Source organism: Ambystoma mexicanum, chromosome 6p (genome assembly GCF_040938575.1).
Source record: "Ambystoma mexicanum isolate Mex_15411 chromosome 6p, UKY_AmexF1_1, whole genome shotgun sequence".
Classification (NCBI taxonomy): domain Eukaryota; kingdom Metazoa; phylum Chordata; class Amphibia; order Caudata; family Ambystomatidae; genus Ambystoma; species Ambystoma mexicanum.
The window spans coordinates 1,307,804,730-1,307,824,673 of NC_090935.1; the positions used below are offsets into that span (position 1 = coordinate 1,307,804,730).

The window sequence follows — 19,944 nt, forward strand, 5'->3', positions numbered from 1 at the left end:
CGAGTGGGGTTGGTCGTGATCGGTCGAGAGACACTGCTCACACGCTTTGTTTGGGCTGTAGTGGTCAGCACGATTCGCGGGAGAGGTCCCGCTCGGACAAGGGGAATCGTTATCGTCATTCCCGATCCAGGTCCCGGTCCTCGTTGCACTCATGACCGTGTGCACCTGTGGTGTCTTCGAGGAAGACGGCGACGCCGTTGGCGCCAAGGTCGACGGACTCTCTCGAGGCTCCGCCTCCGAAGTCGTTGACGCCATCGGCGCCCTGGATGTCGAAGGACACGATCGGGGCTCCGCCCTCGAGGCCTGTGTCAAAGCCGTTGATGTTGTCGGTGCTGCGCTCAACGCCGTTTCGCTTGACGCCTTTCGAGGCTGTGGTGTCGGAGGTACCCCGTGGCACGGGGAACCCACCTAGAAAGGCTCTGGCCAAGGTCAAGCATGGCTTTGTTCCACATTCTGTGCCTTGCCGCCATCTTGAGTTTATTTCAGAGGTGGATGAGGGCTCTGATGATGGCATGGTTCCTGATACGGTGCCAGACGAGATTCTCTCGGGCCATAGCCAGATTGAGGACCTGCGGCAGTCCCTGCACGATGCCAGTGGGCTGGACACCTCTCCAGAGGTGGAGTTTTGTAGGCCTGAACCTAGCACTCATGCCGACTCCTCGTACCGGTGCCTTATGTCTAAGGTCACAGAGTACTTGGGATGGTCTGCTCCCCCAGGGGATTTTCTTCAGGATGACCTTACGGATATCCTCGACCAAGGTCCACCAACTGACCCGGTACTGCCGTTCCATATGGCTCTACAGAGGAGGGTGGCGGCGGCTTTGACTGCTCCAGAGAGTCTCCCGGCAGTGGGCAAGTCTTTGCTGCGGAAATACCGCCCAGCCAGTAGCGAACCCTGCTACTTGACCAAGCACCCCACTCCGGAGAGTTGTTTGGTGCAGGCAGCTATGGCCCCGGCAAAGCAGGCTTCGTATCCTACCATCCCTCCCGATAGGGACGACAAGCGTTTTGACGGCTGGGCGAAGGTGTTTTCTTCAGGGGGTATGGCGCTTCAGGCGGCCGACTCCGTATGTGCCTTGTCACATTTCACGCACATTCTGTGGAACTTTGTTTCCTTAGCGGCTGAACATATTCCCGAAGGGGACGAACGGGATGGTTTCCTTGCTATGGTTCAGAATGGCAAGGATTCCATGTGTGAGGCCGTTCAGTCGGGTTTGGACATGGCAGGTTGCGTCAGCCGGTCCATGGCGGCGAGCACCGTGATACAGAGGTTTGCGTGGTTGTGGAAGTCGGGGTTTGCTCCTGATGTGCAGGCCCGGCTCCTCAACATGCCCTTTGACGGGGAACCTCTTTTTGGCAGCAAGGCTGACAAGAGCCTTGAGAGGTTGCAGACCTCCAAAGCTGCAGCGAAGTCGTTGGGCGCTGCAGTTCGCCAAACCTCCGCCTTTTCGTCCTAGGAGACAGCAATGGAGGGGAGGTTCCTTTCGTTATTATTCATCCTTTGGTAAAGCGAGAGGAGCTGCCAGTCAAAGGGGCCACCGTAGGAGTGCCAGAGGTGGAACACAAGGTACTCGAGGTGCCAATGCCGCTCGGGCTGTTGCCTCTTGGACCTCAGGCAACGCCACAACCGCTTCAGCTCAGTCATGAGGCCATGTCCCATGGTTCGCCGGTTGGGGGAAGGCTGGCGCAGCATCTCGCAGAGTAGCGCGCCATTACTTCAGATGTGTGGGTTCTGGAGATCATAACCCACGGCTACTGTCTTCCTTTCCGGCAGAGGCCTCAAGACAATCCACTGTGGAATCTGTCTTTAAACAGTCCGGATCCGCTCCTTGCACAGGAAATTCAATACCTGCTGGAGAAAGGCACCATCGAACTGGTGCCTGTTGCGGAGAGGTACAAGGGATGGTATTCCCCTTATTTTTTTATTTTCAAGAAAGACGGGGGTTTGAGACCCATCATGGACTTGCGCGGTTTGAACAAACTCCTCAGGAAGGACAAGTTCAAGATGGTTACTCTCTCAAGTCCTACAGGCGCTTCAACTTCAGGACTGGTTGGTGTCTCTCGACCTCAAGGACACTTATTTTCATCTGCCGATATATCCAAAGCACAAGCAGTACTTGAGGTTCGCGGTTGGTGATTTGCACTTTCAGTTTCGGGTCCTGCCGTTCGGATTGACCTCTGCCCTGAGGGTCTTCACCAAGCTCATGGTAGTATTGGCAGCGCACCTCAGGAAAGGGGGGATTCACGTCTACCCCTACCTGGACGATTGGTTGATCAGGGCGCGTTCTCCCGAGCAAGTTCTGGATCATCTGTCAGTCACCTGCCACTCCCTCCACAAGCTGGGCTTCTCCCTCAACTTAAAGAAGTCCCATTTGACACCAACTTAGAGACTCCAGTACATCGGAGCTGTGCTCGACACGTCCCTGGGGCAGTGTTTTCCTCCCCAGGTGAGGGCTCATCACATTCGGCAGATGGTGCACAAGTTTCAGCTTGCCCAGGGTCTCCCAGCGTTCGAGTTCTTGAGTTTGCTCGGCCTCATGGCATCCTGCATTCTTCTGGTGCCAGGGGCCAGGTTGCGGATGTGATCTTTGTAATGAGTACTCAAGCGCCAGTGGTCTCAGTCCTCCGGCAGGTTGTCGGACCCTGTTCAGGTGCCTCCTCGGTCGCCCAGGACCTTCTGTGGTGGGCTGTCGAAAACAATCTGATGAAGGGGGCTCCATTTTGGCTACCCTGGCCGGAGGTGACGATCGTGACGGACACATCCCTCACAGGATGGGGAGCTCATGCCAACGAGTTGACAGCGGCCGTTGGTCTCCATCAGAGTCCAGACTCCATATCAATCTGTTGGAGCTGAGGGCCGTCGGGGAGTTGGCTCAGGAGATTCTCCTGGAGATCTTTGCCCTTTGGGGGACCCCTCAAGTGGATCTCTTCGCCTCCAGTGTCAACCGGAAGTGCGAGAGGTTCTGCTCGCGGGAATTTCCTCCAAAAGGAACCTTAGGAGACGCGTTCATGGTGGAGAGGTCATTCCCACTGCTGTACGCGTTTCCTCCAGTCCCCATCATCCCGCAAGTACTGCGGAGGTTCGGTTCCCGGATGATCCTCATTGGTCCGGCGTGGGCCTGGAGGACGTGGTACCCGGACCTTCTCGACTTGTCCATCTGCCCTCCACGTCGTCTTCCCTACCAAGACGATCTGCTCTCACGGGAGGGGGGTCGCGTTCTCCATCCAGAGGTCAGATCTCTCAACCTTCACGCTTGGTTTCTGAAAGGTTGAGGTATAAGGATTGGGACCTCCCTGAAGACATGATGGTGTTGCTCTCGGCCAGACGGCCCGCAAGTCCCTGTACCGTTGGTGTAAGTTCTGCAACTGTTTTTTTGCTTTCTTTGGCCCACAGGGGCCTGCAAGTGGGTACGGTTAACGGTTACCTGGCGGCGCTGTCCATATATAAGCGCTCGTCTGAAGAGTGTTCTTATTTTAAAATTACTTTAATTTCTCAGTTTCTAAAAGGGCTCACTAATGTGTTCCCTTTGCCACCTTTCCAGGTGCCCGTTTGGGATTTGAACCTTGTCATCACGTTTCTGATGTATGCTCCTTTTGAGCCTTTGCATTCTTGCCCTTTGAGACAGTTAACTCTTAAAACTGTATTTTTGGTTGTGGTCACTTCCGCTCGCAGAGTGAGTGAGTTACAGGCACTTTCAGTTAAGCCACCCTTCACTGTGTTTCACAAGGACAGGGTTGTCCTTAGAGTTCGTCCTTCCTTTCTTCCGAAGGTGGTGTCGGAATTTCATTTAAGCCAGAAGGTTATTCTTCTGGCGTTTTACCCTCCTCCGCACCCTGGTAAGGAAGAGGCGAGGCTCCATAGGCTGGATCCTAGGAGAGCTTTAAGCTTCTACATTTCACGCATGTCCCGGGTCAGAGTGGACGATCAGCTCTTCATTGGTTATGCTAGTAAGCGTTTGGGACAAGCTGTGACTAAGCAGACTTTGTCTCGCTGGATTATTCTGGCTATTTCTGAGTGTTACCGCTTGGCGGGTAAGGACCCACCGGTCGGCTTGCGGGCCCATTCTACCAGGGGTATGGCTGCCTCTCCTGCCCTACAGAGGGATGTTCCTATTCGTAACATCTGTGACGCAGCCACCTTGTCTTCGGTCCATACTTTTGTACATCACTACTCCCTCGATTCCATGCGTGGGCAGGATCTGGCCTTTGGCAAGGCGGTTCCACAATTTGATTGGGCATTCTAAATTTCTTTTGCTAAATTCTTTTCCCACCTCCTTGCATTGGTACTGCTTTGGGAGTCTGTCATAGATATGGAATACGTCAGAGGACCCAATCTCCTCGAATAACAAGTTACTCTCTTACCTGCTAACGTTCTTTCGATGGGATGGTCTGATGTATTCCATATCGCTCCCTCCCTGCCTTCCCCGCTACAGAATTTCTTATGCGGTTGCAACTTACGTTTCCGCAAGGCTTTCTGTGGTCAGACTGGTAGAAGACTGGTGCCACACGTTCTGGGGAAAAAACTACAACTGAGGCTACGGGCGTCATGCGTCCTACTTATAACATCCAGTGACGTCGGCCGTGGGAGGAGGTCCTCGAGGGCGGCGTATCGACGTCATCGACGCAGACGCCGAAAGATTTTCCGAAGCAGCACAGCTGTGGTGATTACTGTCATAGATATGGAATACGTCGTCGGACCATCCCATCGAAAGAACATTACCAGGTAAGAGAGTAACTTGTTCTTATTTTTCTTTAGCCCAGGCCCTGCATTTGATGTATCCCTCCTCGGCCACACCTTTTGAATCGGCTATCCTTTTCAAAGTTCACCATGTATCATAGGCCAAACTCCAATCCTATTTCCAAGCTGAAGTTGGATAAAGATACTTTTCTCCGTTGGGTAAAGGTATAGTTTTGTCAAATTGATTCCTGACATTTATGACCTAGACTGGAAAGTCATCACTTGTGACAGTTCGAATAAAAACTACAATAAAACTCAAATCTAAGACATCAACTGTCTAGTAAGTGTATTTTACATATAGTGGGGCTTCCTTCAAGAGTCCTATGCAGATCAGAATTTAACCATTACAAAGGATGTAATGCCAGTGTAGGCGTTTTTTGGGAATTGATCAGTGAGACAATGGCATTTAACCTTTTTGCAGTTTCTAGTTTGTCTCGGGAGAGTTCCAGTAGTCCATTGCAGAACTGACAACTGGCCAATACTCCCATGGATTAAAGGGAACATCCTTTCATCTTATAACACTGAATGTTTTTTTTATCACGGGTTAATGAATGTGCATGCCCAACAAAGTCCTCGACTCCGGAGGAATGGGCTGCCTTTAAGGAGCAAATGTTAACGATATTTCAATTGCAGGGTATGGGTCCGGTCGCGCCTTCTAGCGAAGCTGGCCAGGATCGGTCTCATACCGTGAGTCGCACTCCTTCGGGCTCGGGTCCGTGAAGTGTCTCGCATCGGGAACCTTAGAGGTCCCGTTCAGACAAGGTTTCAGAGTGTCGCAAGAGACGTCTCTTGCTTCTAGGTCTCGGTCCTCGTCCCCGGCGAGACCGCTGCAACCTACTAAGGACCCGAAGCCGACGTCGACTCGGTTGGCGCTGTCTGTCCGACTCAGACGTCAACGCTTTTCTGTCTCATCAGCCCATGGCGCCGTCGGCACCAGTATTGACTCCAAAGCCTTCGGCACTCGAAGCCTTTGGGGATTTTTGTCCAAAATTTGCTATTGGAGTACCCCGATGTGGTTGATCCACCTAGGAAGGCTCCTGTGAAATTTGTGAGGCCTGTATTGGACTCCAGGCCCTCTTCTGTCCCCAGGCCAGGGTTTCAACTCCCTCTGGATGACATATATGAAGAGGAAAAAAGGTGATTTTGAGGACCCTGGTGAACTTAATGTGGCTCCGATTATTTATTTTTTTTTTTTATTTATTTTTTTTTAATCTTTTTCTTCTGGAGACAGTTGGAGGAGTTGAGGCAAACCCTTCAAGATGCCAGTGGGTTGGATACTTGCCCAGAAGCGGAATTTGGTAGGCCTGAGTCTGGGGCTCACGCGGAATCCTCATACAGGAGGCTCATAGCTAGGGTCTCCGAGTATTTGGACTGGTCCATTCCTCCTAAAAGACTTTGTGCAGGATGATCTAACTGACATCATAGATCTAGGTCAGTCCTCTGTGTTAGGGAGAATTCTCTGTTTAGGCTGAATTTCCTAACCTAGTGAGTCCCCCAGCAGCTTTGCTGGATTTTTGGGGTTTATTTTTTTCTCCTGCCAAGAGTAAGGCTCTTTTACCCTCACTCTTGGACATGATTTAAGTGTGTCTCTTTGATTCTAGATGCGTTTAATGGGCTATGGGGTCTTTTACTCCATATGGCTTCATGTGTTTTTGTTATGTGTGTTACACAGCACCCTCAGTGCAGTAACACAGGGGTGTCATAGTGACCCCCCAGTATAGACTCCATACCCTGGGACTGACTACTGTCTCCCAGAGCATGTAAAGTCACCATAGACTTTACTAGTCTCAAATTCTGAACAGAACCAGTACAAACCATCATGTTGTGGACTTACTGGCCAGGGCAACTTGATTGCCCTGGGGTCTGTTAGTCGAGGGGGGCACGTCTCCGTCCCCCCTGATAGTTTTGGCTGGTGGCAGTGGATACTACCTTTTATATTCGACCGCGAATATATCCCTATGGGATTTCCCCTTGTTCGAGGCTACCAACTTTAATTATTTAATTCCTATACCCTCGAACATACCGCCGGTTTATTTATTTAATATTAATTCTCCGGTTGGTATTTTTTGCCAGAACTCTGTTCTAAAATGGCATTTGTGTTCGCTTCTGTGACTCCAACCCAAGTTGAGCTCTTTGTTCCACTTTTTGGCGGGCTTCTCCACAGAAGCCCTCCAAAGTGGTGCCACTCTGTCTGGGGTACTTAGGAGGGGTGGAGGGGGATATAGGCACCCTGGACTGAGTTGCCTAAGCAACTCAAGTCACACTCCGTCCTGATTGGCCCAAGTGGTGAGCCGGCCGGCTCACCACTTAGCATGTTTGAGTGACAGCTAGGCTGCGTGAATGGGGGTTTTCTGCATAAAAGCAGGGCTTTTGGGACTGAAACTTTAGAAGTCGCCACAGGACCGAAGAATCTGACGAGGGAGAAGCTGAGCCGACCTGCTACGACGACACCACCGGTGGAGCCCTGCTGAACCGTCTCGCTACTTTTCCCAACGACAGAGATCTCCAGCCCGGAGAGTCTTCTTCCTTCGACTGGTGGGGATAACCAGTCTGCTTCCTTTTTCGCTCCCTGGAGCATCTCGTGGCCGCCTTGCCTGTGCCAAGCACCCCGGCAACCGGGGTACCACGTTTTACCACGACCGCAAATCAAAGGGTAGTACCTTCAACCGGAAAACTCTGCGGCTGGCTTCTTCCTTGGCAGTGCAACGACCTTCATCTTTCCTCCACGTCGAGATCTTCTCTTCCTCTAGACGACGCCGTGACTTGCAACCGCTGCCAGGAGGATCCTTTCCACATAAGGTACCGTGTTCCGCCAGGCAGCCCTTGCAACCGACTGTACGGGGTAGATTTAGCCCCCGGCTTTGGACCCTGAGTTAGCCTGGGACACCCTGGCTAAACTTTTCTGAAACCCAACTAAAACCTTTCTGAACTCCCTGCAGGACTTTTTAAGCCTGTTGTCATTGTGTGATCTCGGGTGCATTTGTGCCCTGCTCTCTCCAAGAGTGGGCCGACCGATGGACTTTCTCACAAGTAACTTTTGACTTTCCTGCCTTGCTCAAGAGTTCCTAAGTATTAGTGTGGTGTATTTTCCTACATTCTGCCTTTTTCCCTCCCTTTTTCGTTAACTTATTGGAGTGCCATCTATAGTTAAGCGCTCACCTGTGTCTGGAAATAAGTGGTGTTAACTAAGACTTGTCTGATCAGGAATAAGGAATGTATATATAATAATAGTAACTGTGTTTAGAGTGATGTACAATAATAGTGCTGGAGTGTTTCAAAAAGTGTGATTTTAAATAAATAATTATATACCTTGATACCAAAGCTCTGGTCAGTGTTTGCTTGTGCTATTGTATCTGAGTGCCTATTGTGTATACTTTACATACTGCCTAACTCTTCTTGAGGGAAGTCTGACTGCTCAGCCACAGCTACCAGGTAAATCTGGGTGGTACAGACTGCTACCAAGTGGGTTTATTGCCAACACCTGTAGTCCTAAATCTTTTGCAGTGGTCCCCAAAGGAACTGCACAGGTTTCTGCCTAACACTCTGACCCGATGTTACCGTTTCATCTTACCTTACAGAAAAGGGTGGCAGCTGCTTGGCAGTCACCGGAATCTCTTCCGGCTTTTAATAAATCTTTGACAAAGTACCGCCCTTCAGTTAGCGACCCCAGCTATTTATCCACTCACCCCATTCCCAAGAGTTTGGTGGTTCAGGCGGCCACAGCCACCTCAAGGCAGGCAGCGTACCCTACCATCCCTCTGGATAGGGACGACAAACGCTTCAACGGTTGGGCTCGGAAGGTATTTTCTGCGGGGAGCATGGCTTTGAAATCGGCCAACTCCACTTGTGCCTTAGCAAGGTTCTCACACACTCTGTGGAACTGTTTCTTTAGCGGCTCAGCATATTCCCGAGGGGGAAGAAAGGGATGGTTTCCTGGCTCTCGTGCAAGACGGCAAGAATGCTATGTGCAAATCCCTTCAGTCGGGTTTGGATACGGCAGACCGTGTTAGCTGGTCCATGGCTGCGAGCACCGTTATATGCAGATTTGCGTGGTTGCGGAAGTCTGGTTTTGCTCCGGATGTGCAAAGCCATCTTCTGAACATGCCAATTGATGGCGCACATTTGTTTGGCAACAAGGTTGACGAGAGCCTTGAGAGGTTGCAAACCTCAAAAGCTGTGGCAAAATCTTTAAGCGCAGCTGTGCGCCAACCTCTGCCTTTTTGTCCTAGGGTGCTGCAGTGGAGGGGAGGTTCTTTTCGTTACTACTCCTCCTTTGGTAGAATAAGAGGGGCCGCCAGTCAAAGGGGCCAGCGAAAGAGTACCCGTGGTGGTAGGGGAAATAGTGTTGCCAAAGCCGCTCAGGCAGCTGCCTCTTTACCTTCAGGCACTGCCGCAACCGCTTCCAAACAGTCATCAGGCCATTTCCCATGGTTCTCCGGTTGGGGGAAGACAGTCTTAGCATCTCAAAGAGTGGCGCGTCATTACTTTGCGTGGGTTCTGGACTTCCCTTCCTACAGCAGCCTCACGACAATCCACCCGGGAAACTCTTTGAAGCTTCCAAATCCGCTCCTTGCGCAGGAGATTTTAACCTTGCTGGAGCAAGGCGCTATAGAACTGGTGCCTTTGGTCCCAAAGAAAGATGGAGGATTGAGACCCATCCTAGACTTGCATTGGTTGAACAAACTTCTCAGGAAGCACAAGTTCAAGATGGTTACTCTATCTCAAGTCCTCCAGGCTCTTCAACTTCAGGATCGGTTGGTGTCTGTGGACCTACAGGATGCTTACTTTCATGTGCCGATTCATCACAAGCACAGAAAGTACCTGAGGTTTGCGGCTGGATTGACCTCCGCCCCGAGGGGGCTTCACCAAGCTCATGGTGGTGGTGGCAGCGTACCTCAGGCCGAGGGGGTGGATTCATGTCTACCCCTACCTGAACGACTGGCTGATCCGGGCGCGCTCTCCCGAGCAAGCATTGGATCCCCTCGGTCTCAGCTGCTGCTCCCTCCACAGGCTGGGTTTCTCTCTTCATTTCAGGAAGTTGCATCTGACCCCTTCCCAACAGCTCCAGTACATCTGGGCTGTGCCAGACACGTCCTTGGAGAAGTGTTTGCATCCCAAGGTGAGGGCTCATCACATTGTGCAGATGGTGGACAAGTTTCAACATGCCCAGAAGTCTCTCCCGGCTTTTGAATTCTTAAGGTTGCTCGGCCTCATGGCATCCTGCATTTTTCTGGTGCCAGAGGCTCGGCTGAGGATGAGATCCCTGCAATGGGTCCTCAAGATGTAGTGGTCGCAGTTCTCGGGCAAGATGTCGGATCCCGTTCAAATTCCACTCTTGGTCTCCCAGGATCTTCTGTGGTGGGCCAACGAGGGGAACTTGATGAAGGGGGAGCAGTTTTGGCAACCATGGCCGGAGGTGACTGTAGTGACGGATGCTTCCCTCATAGGATGGGGCGCCCATGCCAACGACTTGACCGCCAGCGGTCGTTGCTCTCCGTCGGAGTCCAAACTCCACATCAATCTGTTAGAGCTGAGGGCCATCAGGCTGGCCCTGAAGGCTTTCCTGCCGTCTGTGCGGGGGAAAAGTGTCCTGATCATGACGGACAACACAGTGGCCATGTGTTACCGCAACAAAAAAGGTGGGGGGTAGGGTCACTCCCATTCTGCAGAGAGGCAATGCAGCTCTGGTTCTGGGCCATCCAGCAGGGTGTTTCAATCTTGGCAGTTTATCTGGCCAGAGACAAAAATGCAGTGGCGGATGCTCTGAGCAGGCAGAGCACGAGCTCTCACGAGTGGGAGTTGGCTCAGGAAGTCCTTCAGGAGATCTTCGCCCTTTGGGGAACCCCACAAGTGGATCTATTCACCACCAGTGTCAACCGGAAGTGCGAGAGATTCTGCTGAAGGAGCTCAAGGAGCCTTAGGAAACGCGTTCGTAGTGGATTGGTCATTCCCGCTGCTGTACGAGTTTCCGCCAGTCCCAGTCATTCAAGTGTTGCGGGGGTTACGGAGGTTCGGTTCCCACATGATCCTCATTGCTCCGGATTGGGCCAGGAGAGCGTGGTACCCGGACCTTCTAGAAATGTCCATCTGCCCTTCCACACTGTCTTCCCTACTGAGAGATCTGCTCTCGCACGCTTGGTATCTGAAAGGTTGAGGTAGAAGGATTGTGACCTCCCGGATGACGTGATGGAGGTGTTGCTTTCGGCCAGGCGGCCTGCAACAAAATACCTGTAACTTTGCTGTAAGTTCTGCGACTGGTGCAGAGGTCACAATATTAGTCCTTTTCAGTGCTCCATTCCTATGGTTTTGTCTTTCTTACTTTCTTTGGCCGACAGGGGCCTTGAAGTGGGTACCATTAAGGGTTACCTTCCTTTCTACCTAGGGTAGTACCTGAATTTAATTTGAGTCAGAAGGTGGTTCCATCTTTCTATCCTCCTCATCTTGGTAAGGAAGAGGAGTGACTCATCGGTTGGATCCTAGGAGAGCTCTGAGCTTTTACATTTCTAGGATATCCAGGGTCAGAGTGGACGATCAACTCTTTGTAGAATATGCTGGACACCGATTGGGCCAGGCTGTTAACAAACAGACCTTGTCCAGGTGGATTCTCCTCACTATTACGGAGTGTTACTGATTGGCGGGTAAGGACCCTCCTGAAGGGTTACGAGCTCATTCCACTAGGGGCGTGGCTACTACCACGCCCTCCAGCGGGCTGTTCCTATTAGGAATATTTGTGAGGCTGCTACATGGGCTTCGCTCCACACCTTTGTTAAACATTACTCCCTGGATACGATCCATGGTCAGGATATGGCCTTTGAGAAGGCGATTCTTTATTCCGCAATCTGATTGGGTACTCTAAATTCTTTTCCCTCCTTCATTTCATGGTACTGCTTGGGGAGTCTGTCAAAGATGTGGAATACGTTGGAGGACACAATCCATTCGAAGAACAAGCTACTTACCAACTGGTAACGTTCTTTCGACTGGATGTTCCTCCAACGTATTCCACATCACCCTCCCAGCCTGCCCCTCTGGAGAATTTCCTGTGCGATTGCAGCTTCCGTTTCCGCAAGGCTATGTGCAGTCAAGCAGGCATGAAACTGGTGCCACACGTTCTGAGGGAAAAAACAAACTGAGGCTACGGGCGCTGTGCGTCCTATTTATAACATCCGCTTACGTTGCCCTCGGCGGAGCCCTTCGAGGGACATTGACCTGACGTCATCGACGCAGGACGCCCTCTGCTGAAAAACTTTCCGAAGTGCACTGTTATGAACATTACATGTCAAAGATGTGGAATACGTTGGAAGAACATCCAGTCGAAAGAACGTTACCAGTTGGTAAGTAACTTGTTCTACTGGATTCGATGTAAATACATTTGTTTAAGGATCCCATCCTTTTAATCCTATACTCAAATCTACACCTTTGCCAGTCTTTGTATGAAAATTGCATTTAAATTGCTGTATTTGTTTAATGGGTGTTACCATGTGCACATTAAACGATGCAGGGGCCAAGGGAAGGATTTTGGAGGGCACCACTAGAGGATATGGGCGATTCACATATACATTCAAATTTTATACAGATGTTTGGTCCTTGAAGGTGGTTGAACACTTTAGGGCAGTGTTGCCTTCAATTCAGATTGTTGCTAGTCAGAATCAGGAGCTAAAGCCCACAGTATTAAATGCTGCTGTGAAATTAAGTTAGACTGCCCTAGTAATTAACCCATCCCTGCCTCCCCACTCCTAGCCCCATTGAGACATGTTTCAGGTAGTTTGAACTTTTCTTTATGTGCAGTTCTCATTACTCGGGAAACTGTGCAGATGCCCTATTGTGTAAATAATCATCAATGTAACTCTTCTCAGAATTAGATTGTTCTAATATGGCCTAAATATATTTGAAACAGATCGAGTATGCCAGGAAGAACATGAACAGTGCCAACCAGAAGCTGCACGATGCCCAGGAAAAGCTGTATCAGTCTTGGTTGCAGTGGAAAGAAAACACTGGCCATGGCATTGAGCAGTGTAAAGGCACAGAGGTATGCAAGCTTATATTATTGACTGTATTGAATCTTCAGAAATCTAAGCACATATATTGTAAATCCATATTCGAAGGGATTGTGTCCTCCGACGTATTCCTTAACTTTGATAGATCATCTCCCAGCTTGCTGGCCTCGGAAAATGTTTTCATTAGAGGTTGCTGCGCGTCGACGTCCCTCGAGCCGATGTCCCTCGACGGCCTCTGTATCGGCGTCGACTTCACCACGCGTATAAATAGACTGGCGCAGTGTCAGTTGCTCAGTTCCGTTTTTCCGCGCTTCGCGGGGCCTCGGAATATCGCTGCTCATTTCTTCAGTCAAATATAAAATTATTCCTCGTGAATACCGATTCGTACTCGATGGCTTCCTCACCCGAACCGACTCCTCCACGGTCCGGCTTCAAAAAATGTTCAGACTGTGGAAAGAAAATGTCGTTGACGGATCCTCACAGGATCTGTTTATGGTGCCTGGGAATCGAGCACCATTGTTCGGAGTGCGAGGACTGCATGTCCATGACGGCGTAAGCCTTGAAGAAGCGTAAGGGGAAGCTCGAAAGAGGTAAGGCAGTCAAAACTTCTCCGAAAGTTTCCTCGGCGGAGTCGAGACATTTGTCTCCTTGCCATCACAAAAGACATTCTTGTTCTAGGTCTCGAAGCAGTTCCCATCACTCTTCGAGATCTAAGCATTCAAAAACGAGACGTCAAAGATCCCCTTCCTCGTCTTCGTCTTCCATTTCCCCAAAAAGGGTCTCCTGCCCCACAAAACATAGCTCTCAGGCTGAGTGGGAGGAATTCAGGAAAAAAATGCTAAGCGTCTTCGAGAAAGCGGCCTCGACCCCCTTGAAGACTGCTGAGGGTGATACCCTGGGTGAAAGACTCGAAAAATCAAAAAACCGCGAGTCGCAGTACCCGGCGAAAGAAGCCACTCGAGAGCGTCACAAACCCTTCAGTAAAGGCAAAGTTGCATCTTCAACGCCGTCGTGGAAGATCCCTTCGACACAGATCGGCGTTGTCGTCGCCGAAGGGTTCTTCGACGCACAGGTCAGTCGCGTCGACGCCGTCTTCGACGCTGAGAAAGGATAAACCCACGGCCAGAGCCTCGAGCACGAGAATGTCGTTGACAACCTCGAGTAGAATCCCGATACTCTCGAGTTCATCGAAGACTCTACCACCTTTCTCGACGGCTTCGAAGCCTTTAACGTCCGCGTCGAGGACGTCAACGTTTTCTCAGCCAATCATGACAAATTTGGCTCCTTCTGCTCTGGAAATGGGATTTATACCATTTTCAAGACCTGATCACTCCAGAGTCTTATCTTCTATTTATGAAGAAGGGGAAGATTCGGATTAGGAAAGACCTTTTGAGTTGCAGGGATCTGCAACTCCTGCACCAGAGGAATTTACCTCTGAGGAAGGTAGGTTGAAAGACCTCCATGAATCACTACAGGAAGCAAGTGGGTTGGACACTTCCCCAGAAGTGGAATTTGCCACACCAGACCCAGGGGAACATGCTGAAACACCTTATAGAACCTTGATGGCAAGGATAATAGAGTTTATGGGGTGGTCCACACCCTCACCTGCTGATCAGCAAGACGACCTCACAGACATATTGGTCAAAGGTGCACAGGAGGATCCTGTGGTGCCATTTCATGCGGCATTACAAAGGAGAATATTGGCAAACTGGGAAACACCTGAGGTAATCCCGGCAGTTAACAAAAAATTATAAGCTAAATATAGGGTGTCTTCTGCTGACCCTGGATATTTATCCAAACACCCAACTCCGGAGAGTCTGGTTGTTCAGGCAGCTACTTCAGCAGGGAGTACATCGGCTTACCCTACTGTTCCACAGGACAGGGATGATCAGAGATATGACTCTATGGCCAAAAAAGTATTTTCCGCATGTAGCATGGCGTTGAAATCCATCAATGCTACTTGTACGTTCGCAAGGTTCAGCCACACACTTTGGGAGTGTGCTTCATCAGCGGCTGACTGCCTCCCGGAGGGAAAATAAAGGGAAGCATTCCTAAACGTCATCAAGGATGGTAAAGACGCTATGTGCGAATCCCTTCAAACTGGCATCGATTCTGCTGACAGCATCAGCAGGGCCATGGCGGCAAGTACAACAACCCGGAGATTTGCTTGGTTGCGAAAGTCTGATTTTGCTCCAGATGTGCAAAGCAGACTCTTTAATATGCCCTTTGACGGCTCTTCTTTGTTTGGTAAGAAGGCGGATGACAGTTTAGAAAAACTACAAACATCAAAGGCAGCAGCAAAATCCCTAGGAGCTGCAATCCATCGGACACCATATCGCCCCTCAGGAACCTCTTGGAGCGGTAAGTCCTTTCGCTTTTATTCCGCATTCGGAAAAGGCAGAGGACAGCCGGTTCAAAGGGGTCCGAAAAAATTCTCCCGAGGTGGACAGGGTAAAAATACTAAAGCCGCAGCAGGTGCCTCTTTACCCTCGGCATCTGCATCATCCGCCTCCAAACCGCTCTGAGGACTCCCTTCACATTACACCAGTAGGGGGCAGGTTAACTCAACATCTGACGGAATGGCAGGCTATTACGTCAGATGCTTGGGCATTGGAGACAGTTGCCCAAGGTTACTGCCTGCCTTTTCTACGCATCCCTCAGTCCTCCACCGGGGAACAGCTCTCTGAAAGTTCCAGATCTACTCCTCCTGCAGGAAATTGTAGACCTGCTAGAGAAAGGTGCCATAGAACCGGTACCTGTAGCGGAGAGGAACAAGTCTGGTACTCCCCCCTACTTTCTCATACCGAAGAAAGACAGAGGACTGAGACTCATCTTGGACTTACGAGAATTGAACAAGTTCCTCAGGAAGGACAAGTTCAAGATGGTAACCTTCTCTCAGATCGTTCAGGCCCTCCAGCTCCAGGACTGGCTGGTATCTCTGGACCTCCAGGATGCTTATTTCCATGTGCCAATCCATCTCAAACACAGGAAATACCTGAGGTTTGCAATTGGCGGCTCTCATTATCGATTTCGAGTTCTGCCATTTGGGCTGACCTCCGCCCCGAGGGTCTTCACCAAGCTAATGTCGGTAGTGGCTGCAAGTCTAAAGAGGGAAGGGATCCACGTCTACCCCTACCTGGAGGATTGGCTAATCAGAGCTGTATCGCCGGAACAAGCTCAGATCCAGCTAGATTATGTCTGCCACTTCCTTCACAAACTGGGCTTCTCCCTCAATTTAAAGAAGTCACAGATGATAACATCACAGAGACTCCAGTTCATTGGAGCGGTCCTGGACACTTCCCTGGGAAAAGCCTTGCCACCAGAGGTGAGGGCTCAAGATATTCTGCAGATGGTCACCAGGTTTCAAAATGCCCAACGTCTCCCAGCCTTCGACTTTTTGAGGTTGCTAGGCCTCATGGCATCCTGCATCTTCCTTGTGCCAGAGGCTCGCCTGAGAATGAGATCTCTTCAGTAGGCACTGAGAACTCAGGGAGAATGACAGACCTCCTTCAGATTCCGGACAAGGTGGCTCGAGACCTTCAGTGGTGGGCCTAACAGAAAAACATCTTAAAGGGGGAACTGTTCGGCAACCATGGCCAGAGATAACAGTAGTCACAGATGCCTCATTCACGGGGTGGGGAGCCCATAACAACGGCTTGACCATCAGCGGTTGTTGTTCTCCATCGGAGTCCAGACTACATGTCAACCTGTTAGAGCTGAGAGCAATCAGACTAGCGCTGAAAGCTTTTCTGCCATCTGTACAGGGGGAAAATGTCCTAATGATGATGGACAACACAGTGGCCATGCACTAGCTCAACAAAAGAGGAGGCGTAGGATCACTGCCACTGTGCAGAGAGGCAATGCAGCTCTGGTTTTGGGCAATTGAAGAAGGATTCTCTCCATCAGCAGTTCACCTAGCCGGAGAGAAGAACTTGACGGTGGACGCTCTGAGCAGGCAGGGCACAGTCTCCCACGAGTGGGAACTAGCTCAGGAAGTCCTTCAGGAGATTTTCGCCCTTTGGGGAACCCCTCAAGTGGATCTGTTTGCCACCAGTACCAACAGAAAGTGCGATCTGATTTGTTCAAGAGAATTTCCCCCGAGAGGAGCTCTAGGGGACATGTTCGTAGTGGACTGGGAGTTTCCACTCCTGTACGCGTTTCCACCGGTCCCTGTCATTCCTCAAATGATCAGGAGGTTGAGAAGATTCCGGAGAACCATGATCCTAATTGCCCCAGACTGGGCCAGGAGAACGTGGTACCTGGACCTTCTGGACATGTCCATCTGCCCTCCAATTCGTCTTCCACTCAAGGAGAATCTTCTCTCTCAGAAGGGAGGTCAGGTTCTCCATCCAAACATCAGAACTCTCAACCTTCACTCCTGGCTTCTGAAAGGTTGAAATACAAGGATTGGGACCTCCCTGATGATGTCATGGAAGTGTTGCTTTCGGCCAGAAGGCCAGCAACAAAGTCTTTATACCGCTGCCGTTGGAACAAATTTTGCAGCTGGTGTAGAGAAGAGAATATCGACCCCTTTTCATGTGGTACACCAACGGTGTTATCCTTTCTACTCTACTTGGCAAATTCAGGCCTTCAAGTTGGCACTATCAAGGGCTATCTCGCAGCGCTGTAGATCTTCAAGCGCACTGCAGAGGAGCCTTCGTATTTCAAATTACCCTTAGTAATACAATTTCTAAAGGGATTAACAAATGTCTACCCTCCAAGACCTTTCCAGGTTCCTTTATGGGACTTAAATTTAGTCTTAAATTTCCTGATGGGTACTCCTTTCGAACCACTCCACTCTTGTTCGCTAAGATTTCTTACCCTTTAAACTGTCTTATTAGTAGCTTTAACATCTGCTAGAAGGGTGAGCGAATTACAAGCTCTATCTTGTAAACCCCCTTATACAATTTTTCATAAAGACAAAGTTGTCCTACAGGTGAAGCCTAATTTCCTCTCAAAGGTGGTTTCTGAATTCCACATCACTCAGAAAATTACCTTACCTTCATTCTATCCGCCTCCCCGTCCGGGGAAAGAGCAAGAAAGGCTACATAGGCTGGACCCAAAGCAGGCTTTAAGCTTTTACATCAGCAGACTTGCTAGGATTAGGCAAGCAGGCCAACTGTTCATAGGTTACTCAGGGCACAAATTAGGACTACCGATAACAAAACAAACCATTTCCAGGTGGATTATTTTGGCCATCCTGGAATGTTACAAACTAGCAGGGAAAGAATCTCCTCAAAATCTTAGGGCTCATTCAACCAGGGGTATCGCAGCCTCCTCGGCCCTCCAAAGAGGGGTTCTGGTTCGAGACATATGTGCGGCTGCCACATGGTCGTCCGCACATACCTTCACAAGATTTTACAACCTGGATTCCTCCTCTTGTCAAGAGACTAGGTTTGGCAAAGCCGTATTACATTCGGTTCATTCCTAAAAGGAAACATTGCGTTTTACTCCCACCTCCAATTGCACACCAGTGCTATGGGAGTCTATCAAAGATAAGGAATACGTCGGAGGACACAATCCCTTCGAAGAACAAGTTACTTCTTACCTTGTAACGTACTTTCGATGGGATGTTCCTCCGACGTATTCCTTATCGCCCCTCCCATCCATCCCTGCAGTAATACTTCCCTTGTGGTTGCAGCTTACGCTCCTTCAAGGTCAATAACCAATTCATGTAATACAACTGTTAACGTCAAAACGGAACTGAGCAACGGACGCTGCGCAAGTCTATTTATACGCGTGGTGACGCCGATACAGAGGCCGTCAAGGGACATTGGCTTGAGGGACGTCGACGCGCAGCGCCCTCTGCTGAGAATGTTTTCCGAGGCCAGCAAGCTGGGAGATGATCTATCAAAGATAAGGAATACGTCGGAGGAACATCCCATCTAGCTTACATGGCCTCATCTGGTTCTTAGCTATGGATCTACCACATCGCTAGCATACGGGTGGGGATAAGGGGTATATTTGGTGGACAATAACAATGCAGTCTTCATACATTGACTTGTTTTCCTTCTAGGATGTAGAGTCTCGCACTCTGGCTATCACACGCAACCTTGCCAAGAATCTTCAGACCACATGTAGCACAATGTTCTCCAGCATACAAGGTCTGCCACACAATATCCAGAGGCATGCTTGCCACATGAGCATGATGGCAGGTGATCTGTACCAAAACTTCCACTTGGCTTCTTTCAGAGAAGTGTCTGACAGTCTCCTTGCAACCACTAAAGAAAAGCTTGACAAAATGATGGGATCTCTGGATGATATGGTGGACTACATTATCAGCAACACTCCACTCAACTGGCTGGTAGGTCCCTTTTACCCACCGTTGTTGCGTCTTGGCATGCTGAGCCCATGTGATGAAAGTCGTAAAATGTTTGACCGCCAGTCCCTTGACACAGATTACATTTTCCCCCTCAGTTCACAAATCATTTTTCCAGCGAGTTCCTTTCCAAAGCCTCACAGGCTCTATATTTCAGTTTCGGTGGGAGTTCCAAAATTCCCCGCTGGGGTGCCCGAAGGGTACCGTATAGTCTGCTTCCTCAAGCAGGTCGCCATGCCCTTTGTAGGACTCCCTATCTGGTGGCAGCTCATTGGCTTCAAGCACTTTGTGATAAGGAAACACATCCCATTAAAATCACAACCAGAGTGTAAACAAGGAGGCTGTGTTTAAGTGGTAAACATGGAAACCAGTATGTGCCATATATGGTCATGGGCCGCTTGAGCCAGATTTTTTATTTGTTAGGAAGAGGGAGTGGGACAAACCTACTATACCTTGTGAGTGTTCAGAACGTGCAAGTATAGCAAGGAAGAGGGAAGAGTGGATAAGTACTGGGGAGTCCGAGCTCATGGGGGAGCCACAGATGAAGTGCTGGGAATGTTGAGTGCTACACGGACTGGGGCTATGGGAGGTGTAAGTGCGAACCTTCAGAACGGATGGTGTGCATATGCAAGTGATGTGGATAGACAGGAGCTGGGCAGAATTGGTGTGGGAGGTCGGAGCCCCGAGGATGCATAAGGGCCTAGGACACAGATTCAGCAACTGCAGGATTAGCAAAGGATAGAAGAAGGAAGGAGTAGGAAAAGAGGAAGGTCTTAAGGAGCTTACAGAATTTGAGAAGATCCTGCTCAAGGCACAGGGGGACATGGAGGCTATTCCAAAGTAGGGAGCACGCTGAGCAGAGTGAATGACCCCCTGCCCTTTGTTTAGCAAAA

The 19,944-nt window shown here is 50.1% G+C and overlaps 1 protein-coding gene across 3 annotated transcripts in view; it reads left to right on the forward strand.

Moving 5' to 3' along the window:
* Positions 1-19,944, forward strand: part of LOC138510365 (perilipin-2-like) — a 559,070-nt gene that overhangs the window by 330,099 nt on the left and 209,027 nt on the right. For all 3 annotated transcript variants that reach the window (XM_069625966.1, XM_069625968.1, XM_069625967.1), the window contains exons 7-8: positions 12,633-12,764; positions 18,749-19,036. In XM_069625966.1, coding sequence (XP_069482067.1) covers positions 12,633-12,764; positions 18,749-19,036 — 420 coding nt within the window. The remainder of the gene's footprint in view (positions 1-12,632; positions 12,765-18,748; positions 19,037-19,944) is intronic.